General features: G+C 39.9%; 1 protein-coding gene across 1 annotated transcript; it reads left to right on the top strand.

Annotated features, from left to right (window-relative positions):
* The first annotated feature begins 1121 nt into the window (after positions 1–1121).
* On the top strand, positions 1122–22564 carry calb2a (calbindin 2a). The gene is made up of 11 exons (XM_006797405.3): positions 1122–1342; positions 5578–5654; positions 5739–5828; positions 7736–7816; positions 10788–10844; positions 14217–14294; positions 15650–15705; positions 15843–15882; positions 17317–17370; positions 20077–20148; positions 21749–22564. The coding sequence occupies exons 1-11, from the start codon at positions 1249–1251 to the stop codon at positions 21863–21865; spliced, it is 816 nt and encodes a 271-aa protein (XP_006797468.1). The 5' UTR covers positions 1122–1248; the 3' UTR covers positions 21866–22564.
* The last annotated feature ends 534 nt before the right edge of the window (positions 22565–23098 follow it).

Raw genomic sequence — 23098 nt, 5'->3', positions numbered from 1 at the left:
ATCTTTAAAAAGTGTTTATATATCAGTTTCCTGTTCGAAAAAGTCCTTAAGTGACCAAAATAAATAAATAATTAAGTTATTTTTTAACTGATATGAAAAAGATCCTCGTTGAATCAGTTCTAGTGTTTAAAGAAGTTTTAGCAGGAAAAAGGAAAAGTTCAGTTAATCACTTAACTAGACTGCAGTCTTTTAAATTATTTCTGCCCCATAAGCTTTATTTTGTGCTTGCGTACTGGCATGACTCACTTGGCAACAAGATGAAAAAGAGACATTGTTGATGCTGTATCTACTGAATACTTTACAGTTTAAAATAATAGCTGTTAAAGTATTGACTGACATCTGCCAGGAAGGCTCGAAGGACCCACGTCTTACAGGATTTCAAGCACAACTGAGTATGAAAGGGAAATATTCTTTACTTCATGTGTATAAGCTTTCTTCTTACACATTTCATCCAGCAGCATGAAGATGCTTCTGGGGATGCTTGCCCTCCTGCTCATTATGGTGTTATGAGTTCATTTAGAATATTATCCCCTTTTGCAGCATATAGTTAAAGAAATATACAAGAGTCCATTTTTCCCTCCAAGCCTCATTCCGCTAATAGGATCTGTGGTCTTGCTTTGCACACAAGACTGGCCATTAATGAAAATCCCCCTTTTTTTTCAGAATTTACATTTGTTATGGGGGCTAATCACCGCTGGCTGGAGGCGGTGTGGGAAATGTGATTAGTGTGTGAGTTCTAATTAAGTCTGTGAAGCCTCACGCGCTGACAGACAGGCTCGGGGAGCTGCACGCTGGGAAGGAGAACACACACGTATGCCTTTTCCCTGCATACAGAAATGCGTGAGCTCGCATGTATGCATTGCAACAGATTAAACACACACACGGGATCTGAGATGAATGATGATACAATGGCGAAAAAGTCAATCTGCTCACTATCTGCATCTCTCTCCCGCTCTCTCACACACATACACACACACTCATCAGCCTACTGCAGTGCCCAAGACGTCCTATCACACAGCTACATCAAGCTTGGAAGCACATACGCTGGGACGCTGAGTCAGACATACACTGTCGGTGGCAGTGCGCCCCCAGTGGCCGTGCAGCGGTGCTACCGCTCCTGCGCCGAGGTTAAAAAGCGGCGGGCGGCGCGCTGGGGCCACAGTGTGGGGTGTGTTTGAAGAAGACACAGAAAAGTTAGTAGCGGATTTTTGTCGCGTCTGACTTGCAGCAGCATCGGTCGAGAGCATCATGGCAAACAAAGCTCAGCAGCCTCCTCACCTGCACCTGGCCGAGGTCACCGCGTCCCAGTTCCTCGACATTTGGAAACATTTCGACAGTGATGGTAGGATTTTATTTCCCCTCCTTAGAAATTAAAAGTTTATTTTAACTGTAAATTCATGAAATATTAAATGATAGGCTGATTATATACAACTGGTGTGTGAAGTCATCGATTTAATGACTGATGGGAAATGCAAAGAAAAGGTTGGAAATGCTTTTCAGCCTAAAACCGTTAAGCTTGGGGGAAAAAAGATATTCGCGCAAAAGTTAGATTGTGCAGGCAGAACGACACTTAAGAGATTTGAAAGATTAAAAAAATCAAAAGAAGAAGAGGAAGAAGAAGAAGAAATCGAAATTCTTATGAGCCATCTTTGCAGCTCACAAAGTGAGATTTTAAGAATATGGGACTGTTTTTTCATTAGGTCCCGAAGCTGTGGTCTGTTCTTTGTCTTCGTCGTTTGGCTGTTTGATGGATAAAGCAGCTCAAAGGAGAAATTTTCTGGTTAGATCATGTTTAACAACTTCAGAACAGATTTTTTTTTTTTTTAAATCAAGAAATACATTTTGGTTGCATGCATTTACAATGAATCTATTTATAGTCACAGTTATAGTCAGGCACGGTTTTACGTTTTTGGTTCTCTGATAAATCTATTAATCTAAATGGTAGATAAACCAACACCATGTGAATGTCATTAAAGCGCAATTCTTGTGCATGCTGCACAGAGAAGTGCGCCGCTTTTCAGAAATGAAGGCATTTCATTTAAACGCCTGTGTTTAACTTGTGCTTCCATTGGTCCTTAAACTGCATTCATCTGTGAGCGATGCTGCTTGCATTGAGCTGTATCCGATTCCAGCTGATGGACTGATGAACGTGCCATTCCTGAAAACTTCAAAATTGTTACTGATAATTTATTTGCCCATTAATATCCAACATACGCCCTTACCCATTTTTTTGTCATCAAATGCCTCAGTGCTGTCTTACCTTCTTGTCTCAGTGCTCTTTATATCACTCTTTGTGTGTGTGTGTGTGTGTGTGTGTGTGTGTGTGTGTGTGTGTGTGTGTGTGTGTGTGTGTGTGTGGATGTCTCTATGGCAAATTCATCAGAATGTCACTACAGTAGTGAAAGTTTTATAAGCCTGATTAGAGATGCTTTCATTCCATTTGAAGGTCGGCAGACTCCTCAGCAGATTGAAGGCTTTCCGCAAACTGATGGATAGACTATAAAGCAGTCTGATAAGAAGACCATCAGTTGCTGCCTGTAAAACCTATAAATTATTTCAAGAGTCTTTTTTAGATTTTAAAATAGAGTCACTGTGTGCTTTAATGTGCCACAAAACTGGGATCTAATATCAAACTGACAATATTATGAACCCTCTTGAAAATAGTAGTCAAGATCTCTTATCTTATTCACTTTTTCATGAATCTCTGGCAGTGATGTAAACATGATGAGGCTACAACTGGCTATTATTTTAAAAATATACAGTCTATTTCTCCAAGATGTCCAAATCACAACTGCAGATGAGGCAAGTGTGCCACACCTATTTGCTTTAAACACATCTTCCCGAGAGTTTATTGTCACCACGATGTGTTTTGATGCTGGCACACTTGCTGGACTGCTTTCCATAGGGAAATCAAGGTGGAGGGACATTTCGGGTGGGGCAGAGAGGTTCCACAGCTGAGCTCCTCCATATGAGCCGCTGTGCAGAGAAGGTTGTTATGGCTCTTATTGCTCATCATGGTTTCCGCGTATGGATATTAGTCCAACCACCCAGGTACTTAAGTTCTTAAGCGGTGGTATTTTACATATTTTGCTCTGCAGTGAGCCACTTTGCAAATCAAATTTAACCAATACGCTTCCACAGATTTGGCTACTGAGTCTGATTTCTGCACTCATTAATGGGAGTGTCTTCTGGCTCAGCAGAAAGAAACGAGAGCTAATTTGTTTGTTCAGGTTGAGTAAATATCTCTGAGTTCGAGATAAAAATACACGAGAGGCGATGCACCTAGAGATGATGAAACCACATATTCCCCTGGTTGGCCCGGGATCAAATCTCATCTGGATTGCGTCTCTTGCAGCTCCTCTGCTCAAGCGTCCCTCTCATCTTTCCCTGCTGTCTCCTTCGAGCCTTTTCAATTCAGTCACTTCAAAGCTGGAAAAGGAAACAACTGCAGTTTCGTTTGCTAATTATAGCAGATTTGCTGTCAATTATTTCTTATTGACCTGGATAAAAACAATTTGGAACACTAAGCAGAATCTACTTCCTGAATTGACCCAGCTGTGAGCTCAACACAAAATATTTGAATAGACAGGGCTCCACTTTCCTTTGAAAGGCAAATGCACTTTATATAAGCTTTAAATATGCACTTAGTTGGCACAACTGGCCCCTTTGAGAGTTTTTCCCGGTCGGGGTTGGATTATAGAATAAACAACCAGAAGTAAAATCACTTTACCAGCTTGTCTCAATGGTCTAGTGATGCATTAAATGTTTACTAGTGATGAAAAAGTGTTTATTTGGGTCTAAAGTGGTTTTCGTGAACCTTTTACAGTATCTGGGTGCTAGGTACAAACTTTAAGTGCGTGTGCAGAAAGACAAAAGTACAAGTTGGCAGGAATGTTCTCATTGCGCTGTGCAAAGTATATATTTGACATTTGAACAAAATTATCTGGGAGTACGGTGAAATCAGCCATAAAATGTAGCTGCTGGCAGTGATGGACATTCACATACTGCATTTGATATTTGGTCTAAATGTCTACACTGAAATTGGGACACTTCAATACAATCTGTACATACTGACGTTAGTCAGCAGCACACACAGCATTTCATACCTTAAACATACTGTTGTTATCTAAAGGCTGCTTGAAACAGAACTTGCTTATCCTGCTTTTGAATAAACAGAGTGTGAAAGCATCAACAGATGGTGGTTTGCACAAATGAATGGGTCTATTGCTGCATCTATTGAGCATATGAGCGCATCCCCAAACAATCATTTTATATATCTGTTTTTATTGCATTTTTATGCCATTTGTGTTGTAGTTAATCACATCATACTTACTCTGTTTAAATACCAAGCGGGACATTTCTCTCTGCAGTGCTAAATGTCAAATAAGAGGCACAGGAGGGAAGCTCGACAGGAACAGAGCATTTACTGTCCCACATTTTCATTAAAACAGCAGAGTTTGTATTCATGAGTTTTGATAACATCACTGAGGAATGCACACGCACGCACACACAATTTCCTTGGATAAAAGATGTTGTGAGTTTAGTTGAATAGAGAGAAGGAGTTAGATTGAAAATGACAGAGGGAGAAAAAGAGAGACAGAAAGTTAGAGAGAGGCGGAAGGAAGTGGATGGCATAATAATCTTTGTTAGCGTTTAATGAGGCAGGACTGCCTTCCAGGGTTTTATTGAAGCAGCTAGTCACATCGTTTGGAGCCATCTGTCCGGCCATTCAGCAGGAGTGTTGAAAGAATATTGGCACTGGTTCACATACTACCTGGGTGAAGCGGGCACCCTCATTTGTCCTCCGAATAGGAACTGTCAGGGCGACAGAACAACAGGAACAAGAATAAAATAGGATGAGAGAAAAATGAAAATCAACTCTGTGGCCACCGCAAGATAAATTTGTCATTAAAGAATCAAAAAAGTGTGATTGACACGATCACAGATTAAGCGCCGCCTGACAAAAAATGACACTCGTGCCATCAGTCATTATGACAGCTTGTCAAAATGACTGGTGGCACACAGCAAACCAAGGTTAAGATATTTTCTAAAGGATTGTAGAAAGCCACACTGTTCTTGGCAAAATATCACTTTCAGAGTTTAAGTTATCTCAAATAAAAAAGCATATATAGGCTACAAATATATCTAAATTAACCATTTATTTTTGTCTGCTTAATATCTGCCAGATTGCCACTGAATGCAGTATTGATCACTGCTGAATAACCGAAGCGGTCCATAAATCATCACCTTGAATATCAAAGAAAAGTTATTTCCCATATATAGCCTCTCCTGGCATCCAATCTTGTGAACACAAAGTCTTTTGAAGAGTGATCACTGTGGCAGTCAATAATGAAATCTTTTAGAAGGGGAGGAAGAGAGTTGCTGTTGAAAGGCTCGTGTTTGAATCAATACCAGGGCAAACCCAGGCCACGGTGGGATCTGTTTGACACTGTGACCGTGTCTCTGTTTGGGAACTTTTTGCACATCAGCACTACTGGTAAAAAATTTAAAAAAACAGAAAAACAATGCCATTTGTGATGTTGCATTAACATGCAATTATGGTCTCTCTGTTCCAAGGTAATGGATACATCGAGGGGAAGGAGCTAGAGAACTTCTTCAAGGAGTTGGAGATGGCTCGGAGAGGAGCGGGGGTGGTGAGTTCAGGGGCCAGGGATTAATCACATATCTACACACTGACAACTCAGGATTCACTTATGTTGAGTAAAATTGTTTCCTAGGACCCTACAAATCCTACATTCAGAGAAAAGATGAAGGAGTTCATGCAGAAGTTTGACAAGAACAAAGATGGACGAATTGAGATGTCAGAGGTAAGGCCTCAGAGGTCCTCTTTATTTTATAGATTTTATTTAACAGAACAGCTTGACTGCCTGGGAAATATGCATTTTTGCTTTCTTTCCCTGATTTGGATGAAAAGATTGATACAAAACGTTTATATGCAGCTTCACAGTTTAGCTTGGCATAAAGATTAGAAACAGCTAGGCTCCACCAAAGATTGGTTTGACTTTTTGAGAAATATACCATCGCAACCTGGACTCAGATATGCAGCAGAAAATGGATAGATGGATGGGCTTTTAAACATTCTTTACAATGATTAAGATAGAAGATCATTGCCCCCACATAAAACAAAAAGAAGTCGTTTATCTTAGCCTAGCTTAAAGATATAACTACCAGTAATGCAGAGAGGGTGGGTACCCACTTACAAGAAGAAGACAATGAGAACCTAGACTGTCCAATAATGACCGACTGTCAGCTCGGACGACAGGATGATTTCACATTCTCTTTTTTGACAAGTTTACTGTAAATAGCCAAACGCTAACTACGCTGACAGTTAGCTTAACTTAGCATAGAGTGCATGAATAATTACTGGTCACTTAAATAGGATACACTAATCAGCCACAACATTTAAACCACCTACACAATATTATGCAGGTCTCCCTTCTGATGCCTAAAATGTTTAACCCAGAAAACCGAGGCCACAGAATCTCCATGAGTGTCCAGTGGTTTCTAGCACTGAATCATTTTGGTGTTGTGGCTCAGCTAGGTGGGGCTACTTGTGAATTCTCGATCACAGTGGGCTCTGGGAATTTTGGAGCCAAGAAATTTTGGTGCCAAGTTAACGGCTCAAGGAGCTGTTCCTTGAACCATTCCTGAATAGTTTCTGTGGTGTGGTGGAGCACATTGTTCTGCTGGCAGTGGCTGCTGCTGACTGGGAGCGCCATATGGAGCGTTGCTTGGTTTGCAACAATGTTTAGTTGACTACTACTTGGCAAAGTAACATACGCATGCAGCACTTCTTAGACCCAGGGCCCAAAGTTTCCCGGCAGAACATTGCATTGTAATGACATAATTAATGTTTCTTGCTTCACTTGTCATTTTTTTCAGTATGTAAAAATTCCAAAAACAACAATTTGTGGCGTTACATTTACATTGCATTTTTATTGTGATCACTTTTAGGCCTATTTCAAGTGATTTTTTTGAATTTTTAACTGATCTGGGAAACCTTTAGTTCAGATAGCACTGCCACAGTCAAAGGAGGATTGTTATTTCCAGTCATCTACATTTGGGAGAATGACTTTCTTGTGGAAGCTCACTGCCCTTACATGTGCATACATGGAAAGCTGGGGGCAAGAAGCTCACATGACACACTGTATATGAGACTTGTGCAGTGGATATCAGACCATAAAAAGACTGCAAAATAAAGGTGAAGGTTTTCTGCTCATTGTGAGTGATGAGAAAAGGTTCAAAAAGAGAGCTCAGATAACTCAGAGATCCAAAAATAAAGACCCCAGAAGTCTGGTCAATATTTAACTGCTTGCATAAATGCGGTCTTCGTGATGTTCTCTATAGACCATCAGTTTGGGATATTGGTTTTCCTCGATTTGACCACTTTCACAGTGATTTGACAAAGCTGTGAGAAATAGGGCTTCTGCAATATCAATAATCCACTGCTGCCAGAGAAGTAAATGAGTGTGCAGTCCACTTGGTTGTGTGAACATGGAGTTTATAGTCTTTGTCTGAACAGCTAAAAATATGTATTTTAATAAATATTTCTAACTTAGGCATAGTTGTGCTTCTGAGGTTGTGGCTCTCTATTATTTATGCTGAGTTGCCCATTTGAGGCCTTGCAGACAAAAAGCTTCCCCAGTCTCTCCCAGAATATCAACTGTACCATCTTATGTTCTCACCACTCCCATTTCCCTGTCACCTTTCCTAGCTGGCCCAGATTCTTCCAACTGAAGAGAACTTCTTGCTCTGCTTCAGACAGTTTGTCAGCTCCAGCGCTGAGTTTATGGCGGTAAGAGTGTGTTCCTGAGAATATCTGTCATATTTTTTTTTCATAAGAACCTGCCACTCCTCTTGACCAACTTAATTATTTGATCTCTTCTTTAAGGAACTTTTGAACTTTTTGCACAGGAGGTTCATGTTCACCGTTAACATTAGCCATGGCGTACTTACTTCACTCAACCATAAAGTTATAAGCCAGAGTCAGTCAGCCTCGGAGGGCTGGCTACCTGCATTTTCTCTGCCTAACAGTTAATTTCATGAATCAGTTCTTTATGAATGGTTGAAGGAGTATTCATTGAAGGTGTGTTAGACAGGATTAATCTGGAATATAACCTGCTGGTCTAAATGACAAATGGCTGAATTTGTGTGCTAAAGGTTTATATATAACGAAAAGATGGCTTAGAGAAAAGGAGGAGTGAATAGTAATAATAATAATATGCCCACTGCATATTAAACATCACCCAAATTCATGTGGGGCACAGAAACAGAACTTTATTTGTTTATGTTAAATGTTACCTTTGCCATCTCAGTAACTGGTTGATGTAAATAACTAAGAGTCCTCATACAGAGCAGTTGTGGGTTGTTTGTGTAAGTAAAAGTGAAAGAGGCTTGTAGAGGAGCTGACACTCTCAGTTGTGATTCGTAACAAGATAAAACACATTAAAAGCAAAGTATCTTTATCTGCTAGTTAAAAGAAACCGTTCTGATCGACTCACTTACTGCCTGGAGAAGAATGCTGTACTCTAAATCACAGATGGTGGAGTGAGAACATTTTCTGCCGGTTCCTCATTGGCTGTGCTGGAAAGATGGAAAAAGATTAAGTAACTTCATGGTGAAAACCATGCCCAACAGAAAGGAAAACCATCACCCCCACAGTATACAACTGAAATGCTAACAAAATTTGAGCTTAAAAGGCTAATACTAACTGTGGATTATTTTCTGGAGACACTTGCAAATAATAAATATACAACTTTTGATAACAGAAACATAGGAAGACATTGGATATTTTTCTTATCAGTGATGATGCTTGCTGTATTTTAAGTCTCACAGCTTCCCCATTCCTCCTGCTAATAGCATCTATTAAATTCAATTCAGTTTTATTTATACAGCGCCAAATCACAACAACAGTCACCTCAAGGAACTTTATATTGTAAGGCAGACCCTACAATAATACATACAGAGAAAAACCCAACAATCGTGGGTCAGGGGGTTGGGAAGCGTATCTGTAACCGGAAGGTTGCTGGTTCGATCCCCGGGTTCTCTGTCCTGGTCGTTGTGTCCTTGGGCAAGGACACAACGGCTGTGCTGGCAAGACACTTTACCCTACCGCCTACTGGTGTTGGCCAGAGGGGCCGATGGCGCGATATGGCAGCCTCGCTTCTGTCAGTCTGCCCCAGGGCAGCTGTGGCTACAACCGTAGCTTGCCTCCACCAGTGTGTGAATGTGAGAGTGAATGAATAATGGAATTGTAAAGCGCTTTGGGTGCCTTGAAAAGCGCTATATAAATCCAATCCATTATTGTTATAATCATATGACCCCCTGTGAGCAAGTACTTTGGCGACAGTGGGAAGGAAAAACTACCTTTTAACAGGAAGAAACCTCCAGCAGAACCATCCCTGGGGGTGGTTGGGGCAGCCATCTGTCGCACCTCGCAGGGATGAGGAACTCTTGAGGAACCCAAAGGTGTAACTTCTGGCAGAACCATCTCATGTCTTACAGTCACTATCGTTTCTCCTGAAAAACGACATTTTTTATTCAAAGTTCCTAAAAAAAATACTTCTTGCTTCCTCAGTCTGTCAGAAATAGAAGCCTTTAGTCATTTTACAGTTTTTTGCTAACAGATAGAATTAACAGGAGGCACTTTCACGCAATCAACATTTACCCAAATTTGTGGGAAACTTTTGTCTCACAATATTATTAAATGGTTAAGTGGAAAGTGGAGAAACTCTGCTACCATTTATACTAAACATTTTCTGAAGTTTAAGTGGCACTTTGAATTTTGGATAATAGGTGAAGAGAAGTAGCAAAAAACCCTCGAGACCAATATAGATTTATATCCTGAAAGGTAGCAGAAACAGAAAATAATCTATTCTACCAAATATCTCAAGAAGATGAGACAAAATGGCAGATTTCATGTTAGATCTGCTAAATGGAAAAAATGAAGCCAATTAGAAACCAATTACATGTGAGGAAGAGGCTGTCCTTGTCTCTTGTGTCATATTGAGAAGGAATAATGAAATGAGAGAAGGGAAACGAATGAAAGAGAAGGTGTGCAAAGAGAGAAGGATACAAAGGGCAAACGAGCGAAAGCAGGAACAGAGGAGACGTAAATGAAATGTCGATGGGAAGTTGAGAGCCAAAGTTTGAGAGCATAAAACAAGAGAGGGGAGATTAATCAGTCTTTGCTGAAGGGTGCAGGGAGGAGGAAGGGGGCAGAGAGGTTTTTAAAGGGTTAGAATGAGGAAGCGGAGCCTTCTATTTTCAGAGTCATATATAATGGATAACACCACTGTAGCTCCTCTCTGCAGAACCCAGAGGAGGAGAGGAGGAGCAGAGAGAGGGGAGGAGAAGGAGGAGAACAAGAAGGGAGAAGGCCATCCATCTTTGATAAGGAGCCCTTCTCTGGACAGGGACAGCTGCTAGATTAAAACATTCATTAAAATGACTTTCTCTCCCCTCTTTCTTCTCTTTGTCCACCGTTGCCCTCTGCTCTGTATGTGGGCAAAAAGTATTGAAAACTGTATGATTACAGTGATGGTCCAGGCGTTTGTGGTCGGCTGCTCTGGAACGATTTCTGCTGTGCACCAGAGAAAAAAGGCAAACCCTTGGCATAGTCAAAGAGTAAGCTGGGAGTTGATCAGAGAGGATTTATTCAAGGGGAAAGAATGTAAATCACTCTGGAGACGAGCTTCTCTGTGCTTTTGAGCTGAGAAAATGCTTTCAATCGATTGCTTCAGTTTGTTTCGTTGATTTGTTTTTAGGCATGGAGGCGATATGATACAGATCGCAGTGGCTACATTGAAGCAAATGAACTGAAGGTAAATTCTCAACAGCATTAAATCAAATGTTAAGAAGCACTGGCACATGTTTATTCATTTGATCATATGTGACCAGTAACATGCAGTGTCTCATTTATTACAAATATTGCTTTAACCTGTTGTCATACTTATTTTATGCATTTTTTTCTCTTTTCTCCCCCTACACACATTCATTTGCACATCAACACACACAATAACAGAGCACACCCCCTAAAATGTAATTATCCAATAGTATGAACTAGGAAGCTGCACATGTCCCGAAAATCTTTAATCTCTGTATTTTCTTACACCTTTCATTCCAACATTTTATTGACATTTTAAATATATACAATATATCTTTATTTGTATGCATAGTTGTATGTATATTTCAATTTTGCGTTACACCTGCATGCTTTGTTTTTGGGAAAAAGAGTTTTGTGTCATTATCATAGACTGTATAGCAAAGATGGACGTACCTAGCATAACCCATTGTTTATGGAGTCTGGTTTTAGGCTTTGATTTTGGGATTATGGCTAGTTTTTAAACAGTCTATTAATGCTTTTTTGTTTTATGTTTTTGAAGCTCGTAGCAACCAAATTTGGCTAACAAACCCCAAATACAAAGTTATGAGCTGATGCTAGCTTCATTATCAAGGTGCTTTTAGAGTATCACTCTTCAAAATTGCATCACAATCCAATTTAAAGAAACAATATAATTACATTTAAAACTGTTTCAAAAAGCAGCAGCACCATGAGCACAGTTTAAAATAATGAGAAATCCTGTTCAGTGACCTGAATTAACTTGAGTAAATAGCTAACAGCTACAGCCTGTCAGTATAAACATCTCTAACAAGATGAACTTTGATTTACCTGCATATATTTTGACAAAATTCATCTTTATATAGTTTTGCTCAAACTGACTCACTTTTGGAGCCAGCCTCAAGTGGCCACAAGAGGAACTACAGCTTTTGGCTTAATTTTTTTTTTTAAAGAGAAGGATACACCCCTCGTTCTTGCACACTCACTGTGTCAAGGCTGAATGGCCGGTGAGTGGTGTGGACCCAAACACAGACAAAACGAGGGAGCTGTTTCATATAGGCTGAACAGAGTAACGAAAAGGCTGAAGTGAGCTAAACTATAACTGAACCTGACAAAGAACGAATGACAACTCACACCATGGATACAGAACAGGGTAACGAGGGAAGAGGAAACACAAGGGGAAGACAGCTGGAGTGAATAAACATAATGGCACAGGATGAAGCAAAACCGAACACACTGAACACAGGATGCGACACTGTCAAAGTAAACAGGAAACATTACAAGTACACGGCTTCACATAGGACCAGGAGGAAAGAACAGACAGGAGACCAAGACAGACAGGGGGAGGCAAAGGAAGGTGACACAAAAAGGGAAACACGGAAACAATTAAGGAAGACGAGACACAGAGGGAGAGAGAGAAAGAGACAAGGCAGGTTGGGGAAAACATACATGACTGCACATTACAGACAGGGGAGAATGGAATGAAACATCAGGAGGGCACATGTAAACAGAAAGGGGAGACAAAACACAAAGACGTGACTGGGACCTGGGGAACAAGGAAACGAGACACAGAGAGGGGAGAGACGTAGATGACACGACAGACATAGAGGACACAGAGGAGAGACCAAGACACAAGGGGAACCTAACAGACAAGAAACTAAACTGGGAATACAAGGAACTCAGAACATAGAATAAACTCAAGACTAACCAATGAACCTTAAATCACCATAAAGCATATTCACCAAAACACAGGAAACTCAAAATGCTGGGTCAAATGGCCCAGAAGCTCGAACCGCCATCAATTATTAATAATCGGTTTAGCATACATTTAGGAAGCAAACGTAGATACTGTTCGCCCAGCACATAACTTTAAATACCTGATAGAAGTAAAAATGTCACATTCATTTATGTTTTTCTTATAACTGAATGTGGCATTCTTTTGAGATGTATAAAGTGTTTGCCACTGAATCTTTTCAGTGTGTCATCTTTTTTTTTAATTCATGTGAGCATATGGATGAGCCAAACCGGGAAGTACTTTTGACTCAGGAGAGATAAATGTCTGCTTCACAGGAAATTCCCCACTGACCTCAAGTGTTTTCGTTTTCTTTTTTATGTAGCGAGGATTCGGATACAAAAAAAAGCTTTACTGATTACACAAAGGTTAGTCATTAAAACACTTCTAGGAAATGTTTTGTCAAATTATATAAAGGAAAGTGCACCACAGTGGCAAGCTGCGGATTAATTGGGGTCAGTGATTACTCGTTGTGTACAGATTTGGTCTGCTCGGGTAGTTGTGGGAATAAGATCTCTTCCAGCTGACCAGGTGCAGATGAGTTACTCAGGTGTGGCTCTTTGGAAGCTTTAGAAAAAGTGCAGATGAGATCTCAGGAAGCAGACATGTGTCTCACCACATAATTGTGAGCAGGCGCGGAAAATATTGACTCAAGTAGCGCATAACTGATACCTTTGGTCTAATGCTACTGGAGTACTTTATTTATAGAAGATGTTATACTGTGCTAATTTCAGAAGGAATTGTAGTGTTTGCTGCTCTACATGTACTCTACAATTCTGATTTCAAAAACAAAACACCAGATAAACCAATAAATCAAAATATAATTTAATAATTCAGTGTCTCAGTTTTTTTTCTTCCTTTTTTGTCCCATTTTCGTCATTTCTTTCTCTTATTCTTGCATTTCTCTCCATACCTAATTTTCACATTTTTTCTTTGCCAAATATGGTAAAGAAAAAAACCCAGCCAGCCCAAACTTCAACACTCATTAATATAACTTTATTTTGCAAGTTTATGTTCTTTTGATATATTAGGGTTATATTCTCCAGGGCTTATTGCAGATGTTTGGAGTGTTTTAAGTTTTTCAGATTGTTAGCATATGTTAAGTAAATGTAAATGCATCTTCATCTAAGATTTCTGTATTTGTTTTCTGGACGTTTTGCCTCAGCTTAATGAAAGACCAGCCACAGCCGCCGGCTCTTTTTACTAATCCATGGGTGCTTTTCATTATGCCTCTTCGCTTCACTCTCTCGTGTCTCTTTCTCACTTCCTAGCTCCTCCTGGATATAAGCGAGAGATGAAAGGAAGAGATATAAAGGCGGAGGAGCTAAAGCTGCTGAATGCTTAGTTTTTAGTAGCGTAATTTCATGTCACGCCATTTGATAAAATTCTTCCATATAGGATGCGCATATGTTTAATTGCAAAAGCTCTCCCAAAAGACTTGCATTTTAGGGCACTGCAAGATCCTCCATGATGGGCAATGATTTTTGGTTCATGGGAGGAGAGAGAATACAAGGAAGCACAAGTTAGCATAATGAAAAGCACCCTGTGTGTCTCTGTCCTCAGGGCTTTCTGTCAGACCTGCTGGAGAAAGCTAACAGACACTACGACGAGCAGAAGCTGCAGGAGTACACACAGACCATAGTAAGACTTGCTCTCTTGCACATTCGAACGCTCAATCACACAAGCTCAGTTTAACTGGACAATCTTTACAAAGTTCGTTGCTTCACTAGAAGAAAACTAAACTGTATACATGTGTGATAAAAGGCATATGTCTAGCAATTTGTGGAGGTACTCAGTGGCCTGTTATAGTGGTGGCTGCAGCCCTGTGCGGCTCACTGGTTGTGACCCATCATGTCCTGCAGGTTGTGAGACTGCAGCCCAGATGTGCTAACATCTGCTTCTTCCTGGAAGCCCCAGAGCTGAGCTGACCTAATTTTCTGAAGCAGTTTCTTCATAGATAAACTTATTGTTACTTCGTCTAGTGCAGAGGGACATATTAGAGATAAAGCAAAAAACAGAGGCTGAGATTAATGTAAAGGATGAGTCATTTTAATCAGCATACTGCTATGATGCAGGCAGTTTTGCTAATTTATGAAAAATGTATAAGGTGTAAACTGATGACTAAAATTAGTCTAGCTTACACTCACCAAACATCACTGTCGTAATGAAGAGGAAATAATACAGTACTGCCAGCAACAACGGGCATAATACCCATGCATGATCTCTACTTGTGCATTCAGATTCACACATCGCTGTTCACATCTGTGTCACCTTCAGTCTCCAAAGAATCAAGCTGACCAAATGTTCTTAGATTTTATGCACACACTTATTACATTTAGTTATGACATATGTACAGTCCAAATTTTGACTTCCAAAAGGGTCCAGGAAAAACACCAAACCTTCAATGGTGACATATTTTCCTCCTGTCTTGTTACTCAGAACAAATTAGACCACAGATATGTTGTCAAACGCATCCCACGCTACCTCTCAAAGTAGTTTGAGTGATCCGTCAGTTGTTTTTTGGGTCAATTGTTCAGCCAATAAAAATGCTCATCACTATTTTCATAGACCATAGTGACATCAAGATGCCTTATTGCATCTGACAACAGTGCAAAACTCCTAAGTATTTTTTTTACTGTGTGTAGGTTTTCATTTAATAAATAATTTAACACTCTTCGATGAAAAAGAGTGGGTAAGTCTCCATTTTATTATTCTTTTCCTCCAGTGTAACTCTCTTCTAAACCTTCTGACTTATTGTGTAAGGAAAACCTGCCACACTGGCTGAAAAAAAAGCAAGGTTTATAGACCGCTGCTCTGTTAGACATGTAGTATTAAGGAGGAAAAAAAGAAGTGGTGAATATATCATAAATTTATGGCTACTCCTTCGGCGTCTCAGCCAATGAAATGCACAGGACCACGTTTACCTTTACTTTGACAGAGTATACCTATAAAAAGCTTCCTTTCACTTTCTCCTCTGTTCTACTTCTGCTTTGTAGCTCAGGATGTTTGATCTGAATGGAGATGGGAAGCTGGGCCTGTCAGAGATGGCAAGGTAATATGTAATTTTGCTTGTTTTTGCTCATTGTGTAAATGTTGAAGCACATTGCCCGCTGATGCTCATTCACTCTCAAAGAACGTGAATAATTTAACAACTATTGTGTCCACTAATGAAGTCCCTCTCTGCCGCAGGCTTCTTCCTGTACAGGAGAATTTCCTGCTGAAATTCCAGGTAGGGGACAAACATGGGGCTGAAATAAAAGCAAAACAGAAATGATATATTATACTCGGAGAACGCCACTGAATTACATAGTACACTGTAACCATTTTATAAATTTATGATTCATAGACCTGTTTTTGATGATGGTTAAAGGAGATATTCATTGACTCTTAATTCACAGTTTAAAATAATCCTTATATGTATTATAGGGGGTCTTACTGCTTCATATCAATTCATCCACTGTCTGAAACAAGCTGTTGTAGCACCTCCCACTTGAAGCCAACTTTCATCTGATTGGCTGCCCCTCATAACCGACAGGGTGGAAAAGGCTGTGGGCGGGGCTTCTCTGCTTAGAGACAGAGCTGTGTGCCGGACCATATTAGAGATATCCATCCTCAGCTGACATACAGAGTCAGATGTAGAGAAGACTTCTGTGTGAAATCAAGCTTGAGGTTTTGTAAACAGCAATTAGTTGACTATAAACTGCCCTCCTTATTAGAAAATTTCACCATGTTTTATATGAGCATACAACACAGCAGTGTTGGTCAAGTTACTTGAAAAAAGTAATCAGTAACTAATTACTGATTACTTCCCCAGCAAAGTGATCCCGTTACTTTACTGATTATTTATTTTCAAAAGTAATTAATTACTTAGTTACTTAGTTACTTTTCAAAAACACAATTTACAACCTGAATAGGTGATAAAGCGATAGATCTTTCAGCCCAATTCTACTTTTTCTGCATAATCCATCATACAAAATGTAATCAAATGGAAAAGTCTCTTTTTAAAACTTGTTTTATTAGTTTTAATCTTTTAACTTTATGCATCAAGCAAAAATTAAATTATATGCACCATTCTCTGACTGGAAGAAATTTGTTTAACATTTAAATCTATTTTCTGCACATTCCAGCACATAAAATAAAATATTAAAATATTATAAAAATATCAGTTAAAGAATCTGCGAGTTTCTCTGTGAATTTCCCATTACGTGGTAGCACACTCGGTGCTTGCTCGGAAGTTTAGGGGGAAGTTTTCTTCCCACGCACAACGGACACTAATGTTTTTGTCACTTTTTATGGAATCAAACTCAAAGTAAGGTCAGTATTTCCACGCTTTAAACGTCTTACTCGCTTACGTCACTGTCATGAGACATTCTCGCAAAGAAATCACGGTTTTAGTAACGCAGTAACGCAGCGTTTTTACGGGAAAGTAACAGTAATCTAATTACCATTTTTGCAATAGTAATCCCTTACTTTACTCGTTACTTGAAAAAAGTAATCGGATTACAGTAATGTGTTACTTGTAACGCGTGCCCATCTCTGCACCACAGTAGGAGTTCATAAGTGACAGAAAACAAAGTATACTGGGTCTGAGTTAGTTGCACAGATACATGTCTTTTTTGATTTTTTGTAGTCTTGTAATTAAAGTGAAACCTTGTGTTTACAGGGTGTCAAGCTGACTTCTGAGCAGTTCAATGCCATCTTCACATATTATGACAAGGTAGGTGACATGTTATCAAAAGTGGAAAACTGAAATTCAATAAATGTGATTTTTTTTTAAAGAAAAATCAAAAAAGAAAAAGAACCAAGACTATGATGAAACTATTTGGCCTTCTTTTATTTAATCAAAAACCAGGTTTGATTTTTTTCTTTTCATTGTTAATGACTGATAATAATTGTGGGTTGTGGGGCATGTTTTCCAGTCTCAGAAGGATATGTCAGAAAAAGTTTCAGAACAACTGCTTTAGTGTACTTTGGCAAGAATGGATTCTTTGATCTGTCTTTCTGCAACGTTGGGAGCTCTCCTGGGGATTTCCTCCATGTGTTCTGAGCTAGATTGGCATCTGCAACAACACCACACACGAGAACCTCATCATATCTAGTTATTTTGTTAGCGACAGCTCCGTCTCCCATGAGTCTTACCTATGGGGAAACATTTAAGGCTTCAGGCTGTTGTTACATGCTCGTGAAGTCATTGTGAAAATAATTAATGGTTAGTCCACACAAAGACAGACAGAAAAACAGAATGGAAGTGTGTCTGAATAAGGGTGGGACTCTTTACAGTGTAAAAACATGCCAGCTTGAGTCAAGCTGTCTGGGTGACTCAGTGCTGTTTGTTTAGGAAATCCCTTTTTGTTAAAATCATGAATATGTAAATTCTGTCTTTTACCTTGCACACTCTTCATTTACCTAGGGAAATGAGTCAGGCTTGGCACACCTGTCCTTTTGTAAACAGCCCAGGGTGGCTGAGCAGTGGTTTGGTTAATGGGCATATTTTCCACATTAGCAGTAGAACGGTGGGGAGGGACTATGGTACAAGACGGGAGAGGGAGAGAGCAGCGCTCTGTGCATCTGTTATATCATTTTTCTTGTTTATGGTATCGTGTGTGTTTTGCACAGCTGAGGGACCAGCCATAATCTAAGTAGCTATAAGAAGGCTGACTCAGTTTTTTGCAGAAATAAACAATTCAGTTTGATGTGATACAGCGCTGGTGCCTTTTAGCCCAGTTGTTAGCATTACCTTAATTTTCAAAATGCTTTTCATTTTTCCCCGATTTATATTAGTGATGAAATAGAGTAGTGAAAGTAAATTAATTAAAGTAAATTAAAGTATGCGCCTTACTGCTTTTTCAGCAACAGTGATTTGCTGACTGCTGCCTGAAATTCATCCCCTTTGCAACCAAAAGATGGGCAATATCCTAATGTGAACTACATGAAACTACAAAATGCAAAACTTTGAAATGTAGCATGTATATTATAATTGCTTCATGTCTTCTATCCTATGACAGAACAGCTACACTGCTCACGTGCAGCCTTGCACACACGAGAAGACAGGATGCAGACACTTAGGGACTTTTTAGGTCAATAACAAAACAATAAAAATTGGAAATAGTTTTCTGTGCCCTGCTGTAGCAACAAGTAGAAGGGCTGCAAAATGCCCGTTTATCGAATAAGTTCACTTTGAAGCACAAGGCCAGTCCATGTAAATCCATAACCTTAAGTCATGTCAGTGCACTGACATTGTGATTAGAAAAAGAATAAAAACAAACAGCTATTCATGTTTTCAACCTCTGTGTTTTTGTGCTCCCTTTTTGTCCCATACTAAGTAGTATGGTTGGCAAATTTGTATAGAGCCGTCCATGGCAGCGATGGGAGGGGGGGTTTGGAGGTTGCGTGCGTATTCATGACTTGAGTCAGACTGAAGGCTTGCACTCTCTTCACTCTCTCTAGTTCACTAGTAGAGGACAGGGTGCAATGTTTAATTATAGATTAGCCACTGCGGTCCATTCATGTAGTCCCCCTCTGCATATGGAGCACTTGCATTTATGTGTGTAATTAGTTTCATCATTTTGTTATGAGCTCAAGCCCCTGCAGCAGAAACACAGGCATCTGCCGAGTGGTCGAGGGCCGGGCAAAGTGTGGCCGGTCAGCTGAACACTAACGTGGCTCACAGTGCCACGGCCCCACACTGTGCAAGACTTGAAAATGTCTGAAAAGCAAGATGGCGTGGAGTGGAAGACAGACTGGCTCATACCTGATGTTGCTCTGCTTTCCCATAGCGCTGCAGAGTGCAGAGTCTTTTATCCTTAAAGGGAAAATAAATAGAATTTACACTTTATTCCCAAGATCTAGGACACTTCAGTCTGGCTTTGTGAACATCAAAGAGCATCTCCCAGAGTTAAAAAAAAATATAAGACTGGCAAGACACTCAGCTCTGAAGTCATCTTGAGACCGAGCCTAGATGAACAGAACATGTTTTGTGCCACTTGCCAAGGGAAAATGTCCAATAATTTGGGCTTATTTTCTGGCCCTAAACTCTCTAAACACGGCTGTGAGACATAGCTCATTAATTAGCAAGGGGGCTCCGTATTAACTTAGCAACTAACCCCATACACAGAGTTTTGAATGGGAAGTCTTTTTTAAATGATTTGCTGATTGCTGCCACAAAATACTGAATGAATGAAGTCGAGCAGCAGCGAAAGGAAAAATCAAGTAGCTCTGAATCAAAACATTGTTGACAAAAGACCTTTACCTTAAAGAATGAATTACAAGAAGGGAATGAAAATATATATGTGACATCTATATTTTCAAAAGCTGTGGTAAAATTTGGTACAGTATCATTATTATTAACGGTAATTAATTGTCTCCATTATGATTGTTTGTAAGTGAAAATTACAATCATGATGTTTTTGGTGACTCCTTCCAGGATGGAAATGGCTACATCGATGAGCAGGAGCTGGACGCTTTGCTACGAGACCTTTACCAATCAAACAAGAAGGTAAGATGGGTGTTCACTCAAGGTGATCAGACCTACAGCCTGCTAGTGCATACTGAAAAGAGCGCAAGGGGAGGTTTAAAAGATCCTATGATGTATGGTTTGGAGACAGGGGCACTAATAAAAAAGAGAGGAGGCTGAGCTGGAGGTGGCAGAGTTGAAGATGTTAAGAATTTTATTGGAGTGACTAAGATGTGCATGATACATGAGAAAGAGTTGGAAAGGCAAGGCTGATTTGGACATGCGCAGAGGAGGGATAGTGGATAAGCTGGAGAAAGGATGTTGAATATAGAGCTGCCAGGAAGGAGGAAAAAAGTAAAACCTAAAAGGAGGTTCATGGATGTAGTATGTAGATATGCAGAGGGTTGGTGTGAGAGATGCTAACGATTGGGGAAGCAGATGATTTGCTGTGGTGACCCCTAAAGGGAGCAGCTGAAAGAAGAAGATTGACGGATACTAAGATAAGCATATGTGTATGCACCACATGTGGCTTGCCTTTGAACTCCTTAGTTTTTATTTTGGGTTCTTCAATCCAACGTGTTTGTGGTCTAAAAATTTATTTTAAACAGAGCATTCTGCTAGTCCATGGTATGCCTGGTGCTGATTTAAGGGTAAATCATAGTTTATCGCCTCTCTCAACGATGCATTTATTAGGCTAATGAGAAGTGAGCGTATATTACTTTTTGGCTGACATCACAGTAAGGCATACATTAAATCAAACTAAATGTGGGTGGCTGAACCTCTTGGTTGGCTTAAGCCTTTTTGTGCAGAGTTTGAATGTCCTGCCTGTGCCTGCATGGGCTTCTATCAAAACTGAGCACAGACTCAGAATGTGGTAGTCCCGTGGAATACACCAATGACTCGCAACCTGTCCAGGGTGAGAGAAAAGTTTCAAGATCTCACTTAGTGCATTTAGTATTCTAGCAAAATGAACTGCACATAACTGGAACATTTATAGTCTACAGAGTGTCTCAGCTCTATTTAGCAAAAGGGCTGTATATCCATACAAAGCCTAGTAGGTCTTTCCTTCAACATTAGCTACCAAAGCTGTTTAAAACACTCTTTGGAAAGATAAACACTTGAATTCAAGCCCAACAGAGCCCCATTTAAATTATCCTGAGATATGTAGATTTTTTTCTCCCCCTCGCCAGCAGTACTACAGAGTGATGTTTTGATGAGTGAGTGGCCATATGCTCAGCTCCGGCAAGCAAATGTGGATACTCTAAAAACTGGTCTTTGTAATATATTACAGAAGTGCCCCATACACAAAATGTTTTAGTGAGGAAAAAAGATGATTGCAATCATAAATTCTTATGCTTAAAATACAACTCGGAATACTTTTCACTATTTTGTTCCAAACCTTTTAACTTCAAAGAGATAGAACAGTCAAAACAAAAGAACTTGACTTGGATTTACTTTTCTGTCATTCAGGTTTCTAGTCAGAAACATACTAACATTTTTTAGTTTCCTCAATATCTTGAAAATAATCAAACCCTAATGCTGGGAGGAGAGTAGGAGAATATTCATCAAAATGAGCTACAGGATCATAACATGTTGCTTTTTGGCCTCCTCGGTGTATCATATCACCCTGTCTCTCATTCAGGAGATGGACCCCACAAATCTGTCGGGCTACAAGCAGAGCATCATGAGCCTATCTGACGGAGGGAAGCTCTACCGTGGCGAGTTGGAAATTGTCCTCTGCAGGGAGCCAATTGTGTGACTCTTCCTTCTTTCTGTTCGCATATCATCATTTGTTCTGCCTGCCCCACCCTCTTCCCCTAAACCACATCCACTTCCAGCTGAGTGGCAACATATGTATATCAGGTGCATGTGCCAGACACCTCCCGCTCCAATTATTACCTAAGCCCCTCCCCTCTCTCAAAGTAACAGGTTCAGATTGAATGATAAGTGCACTGTCAGCACCAACAGCTCTTCTTCTCTAAACCTTGTTTTGTTTCGTTTTGTTTTTTGCTACCTTACCTCTAATAATCATGACCCATCTGAATCCCTGTAGCTCTCTCTAGTAACCCTCCCACATCTTCCATTTCTGACCTCATCCCTGCCCATGCTGTGCGTGACTTGCAACTGACCAAAAGTCTCCCTAATGCCACCAAAATGCCCTGATGATAACTGCTATACCTTAACCCCAGCTTTACTGACCCCTTCGTTCCCTTGCTTTTTCAACTTTGCATTAGATACAATATAGTCAAAGAAAACTGCAGACAGATGTGTTTGAATTGATTGCATTTATAATCTGTGATGGAGCTGATATTAATTTTCCATCTCTGTTTCTCCTGAAACTATCTTGTTCAATTAAAACTCTTGTGTATCATTGCCATGAAAGGATTTTGGTTTTCAGTGTTTGTTTTTTGGCTGATACTGTCAATTGAAAATATTAATAAAATATCTTAAGATAAAATCATCTTTGACATGATTTTGTGTGAGTGACTGAGAGTGGTACAATACCATGCAGACCTCCCCTTGCCTATTTCAGCTATGCAGTGTTTCGCTATTCTGTCAGTTGCCTGATACATCCTGTTGTGGTGACCTTTTGCGTACCAGCTTGGCCATTTTTATCAAGGACTCCCAGCTTTTCCTGCTCCCCCACCTTCAATCCGCAAGCCGAAGTGTAAGAAGGATTAACGATGGTTGCAAATCCCAACAAGAGTGAGACGGTGTGCAATTTAAGGCTTTAGTGAAGTTACTTTGGAGACGTTCAAAAACTGGAATCAGCTGATGTTAGCCTGCAGTATTAGGCTAAAGCAAGCAAGGGGTCTAATGTTTTGTTTTTTTATTTAACTGTAGCTTTAGTGGACTAAAGATGATGAAGGGCACTTAGCTGCTGTTATTTACAGGCTAACGTCTTTCCCCCATTTGCATAATGAAAATGACTGAAGAAATAGGTGGTAAAATAAAACAGCATTACAGAAATCCTCCACTCCCTAGAGATGCA

Source organism: Neolamprologus brichardi, chromosome 7 (assembly GCF_056152115.1).
Source record: "Neolamprologus brichardi isolate AB-2024 chromosome 7, ASM5615211v1, whole genome shotgun sequence".
Taxonomy (NCBI): Eukaryota; Metazoa; Chordata; class Actinopteri; order Cichliformes; family Cichlidae; genus Neolamprologus; species Neolamprologus brichardi.
Note: the sequence above shows the minus strand (reverse complement) of the source record. Positions and strands in the feature narration are given on the sequence as shown.

Excerpts from the sequence above, each read along its gene's own strand:
- calb2a (XM_006797405.3), top strand. The coding sequence starts at position 1,249 with ATGGCAAACAAAGCTCAGCAGCCTCCTCACCTGCACCTGGCCGAGGTC. Across the intron at positions 5,829-7,735 it reads GACGAATTGAGATGTCAGAG|CTGGCCCAGATTCTTCCAAC; the intron begins GTAAGGCCTCAG and ends CACCTTTCCTAG. Across the intron at positions 7,817-10,787 it reads CCAGCGCTGAGTTTATGGCG|GCATGGAGGCGATATGATAC; the intron begins GTAAGAGTGTGT and ends ATTTGTTTTTAG.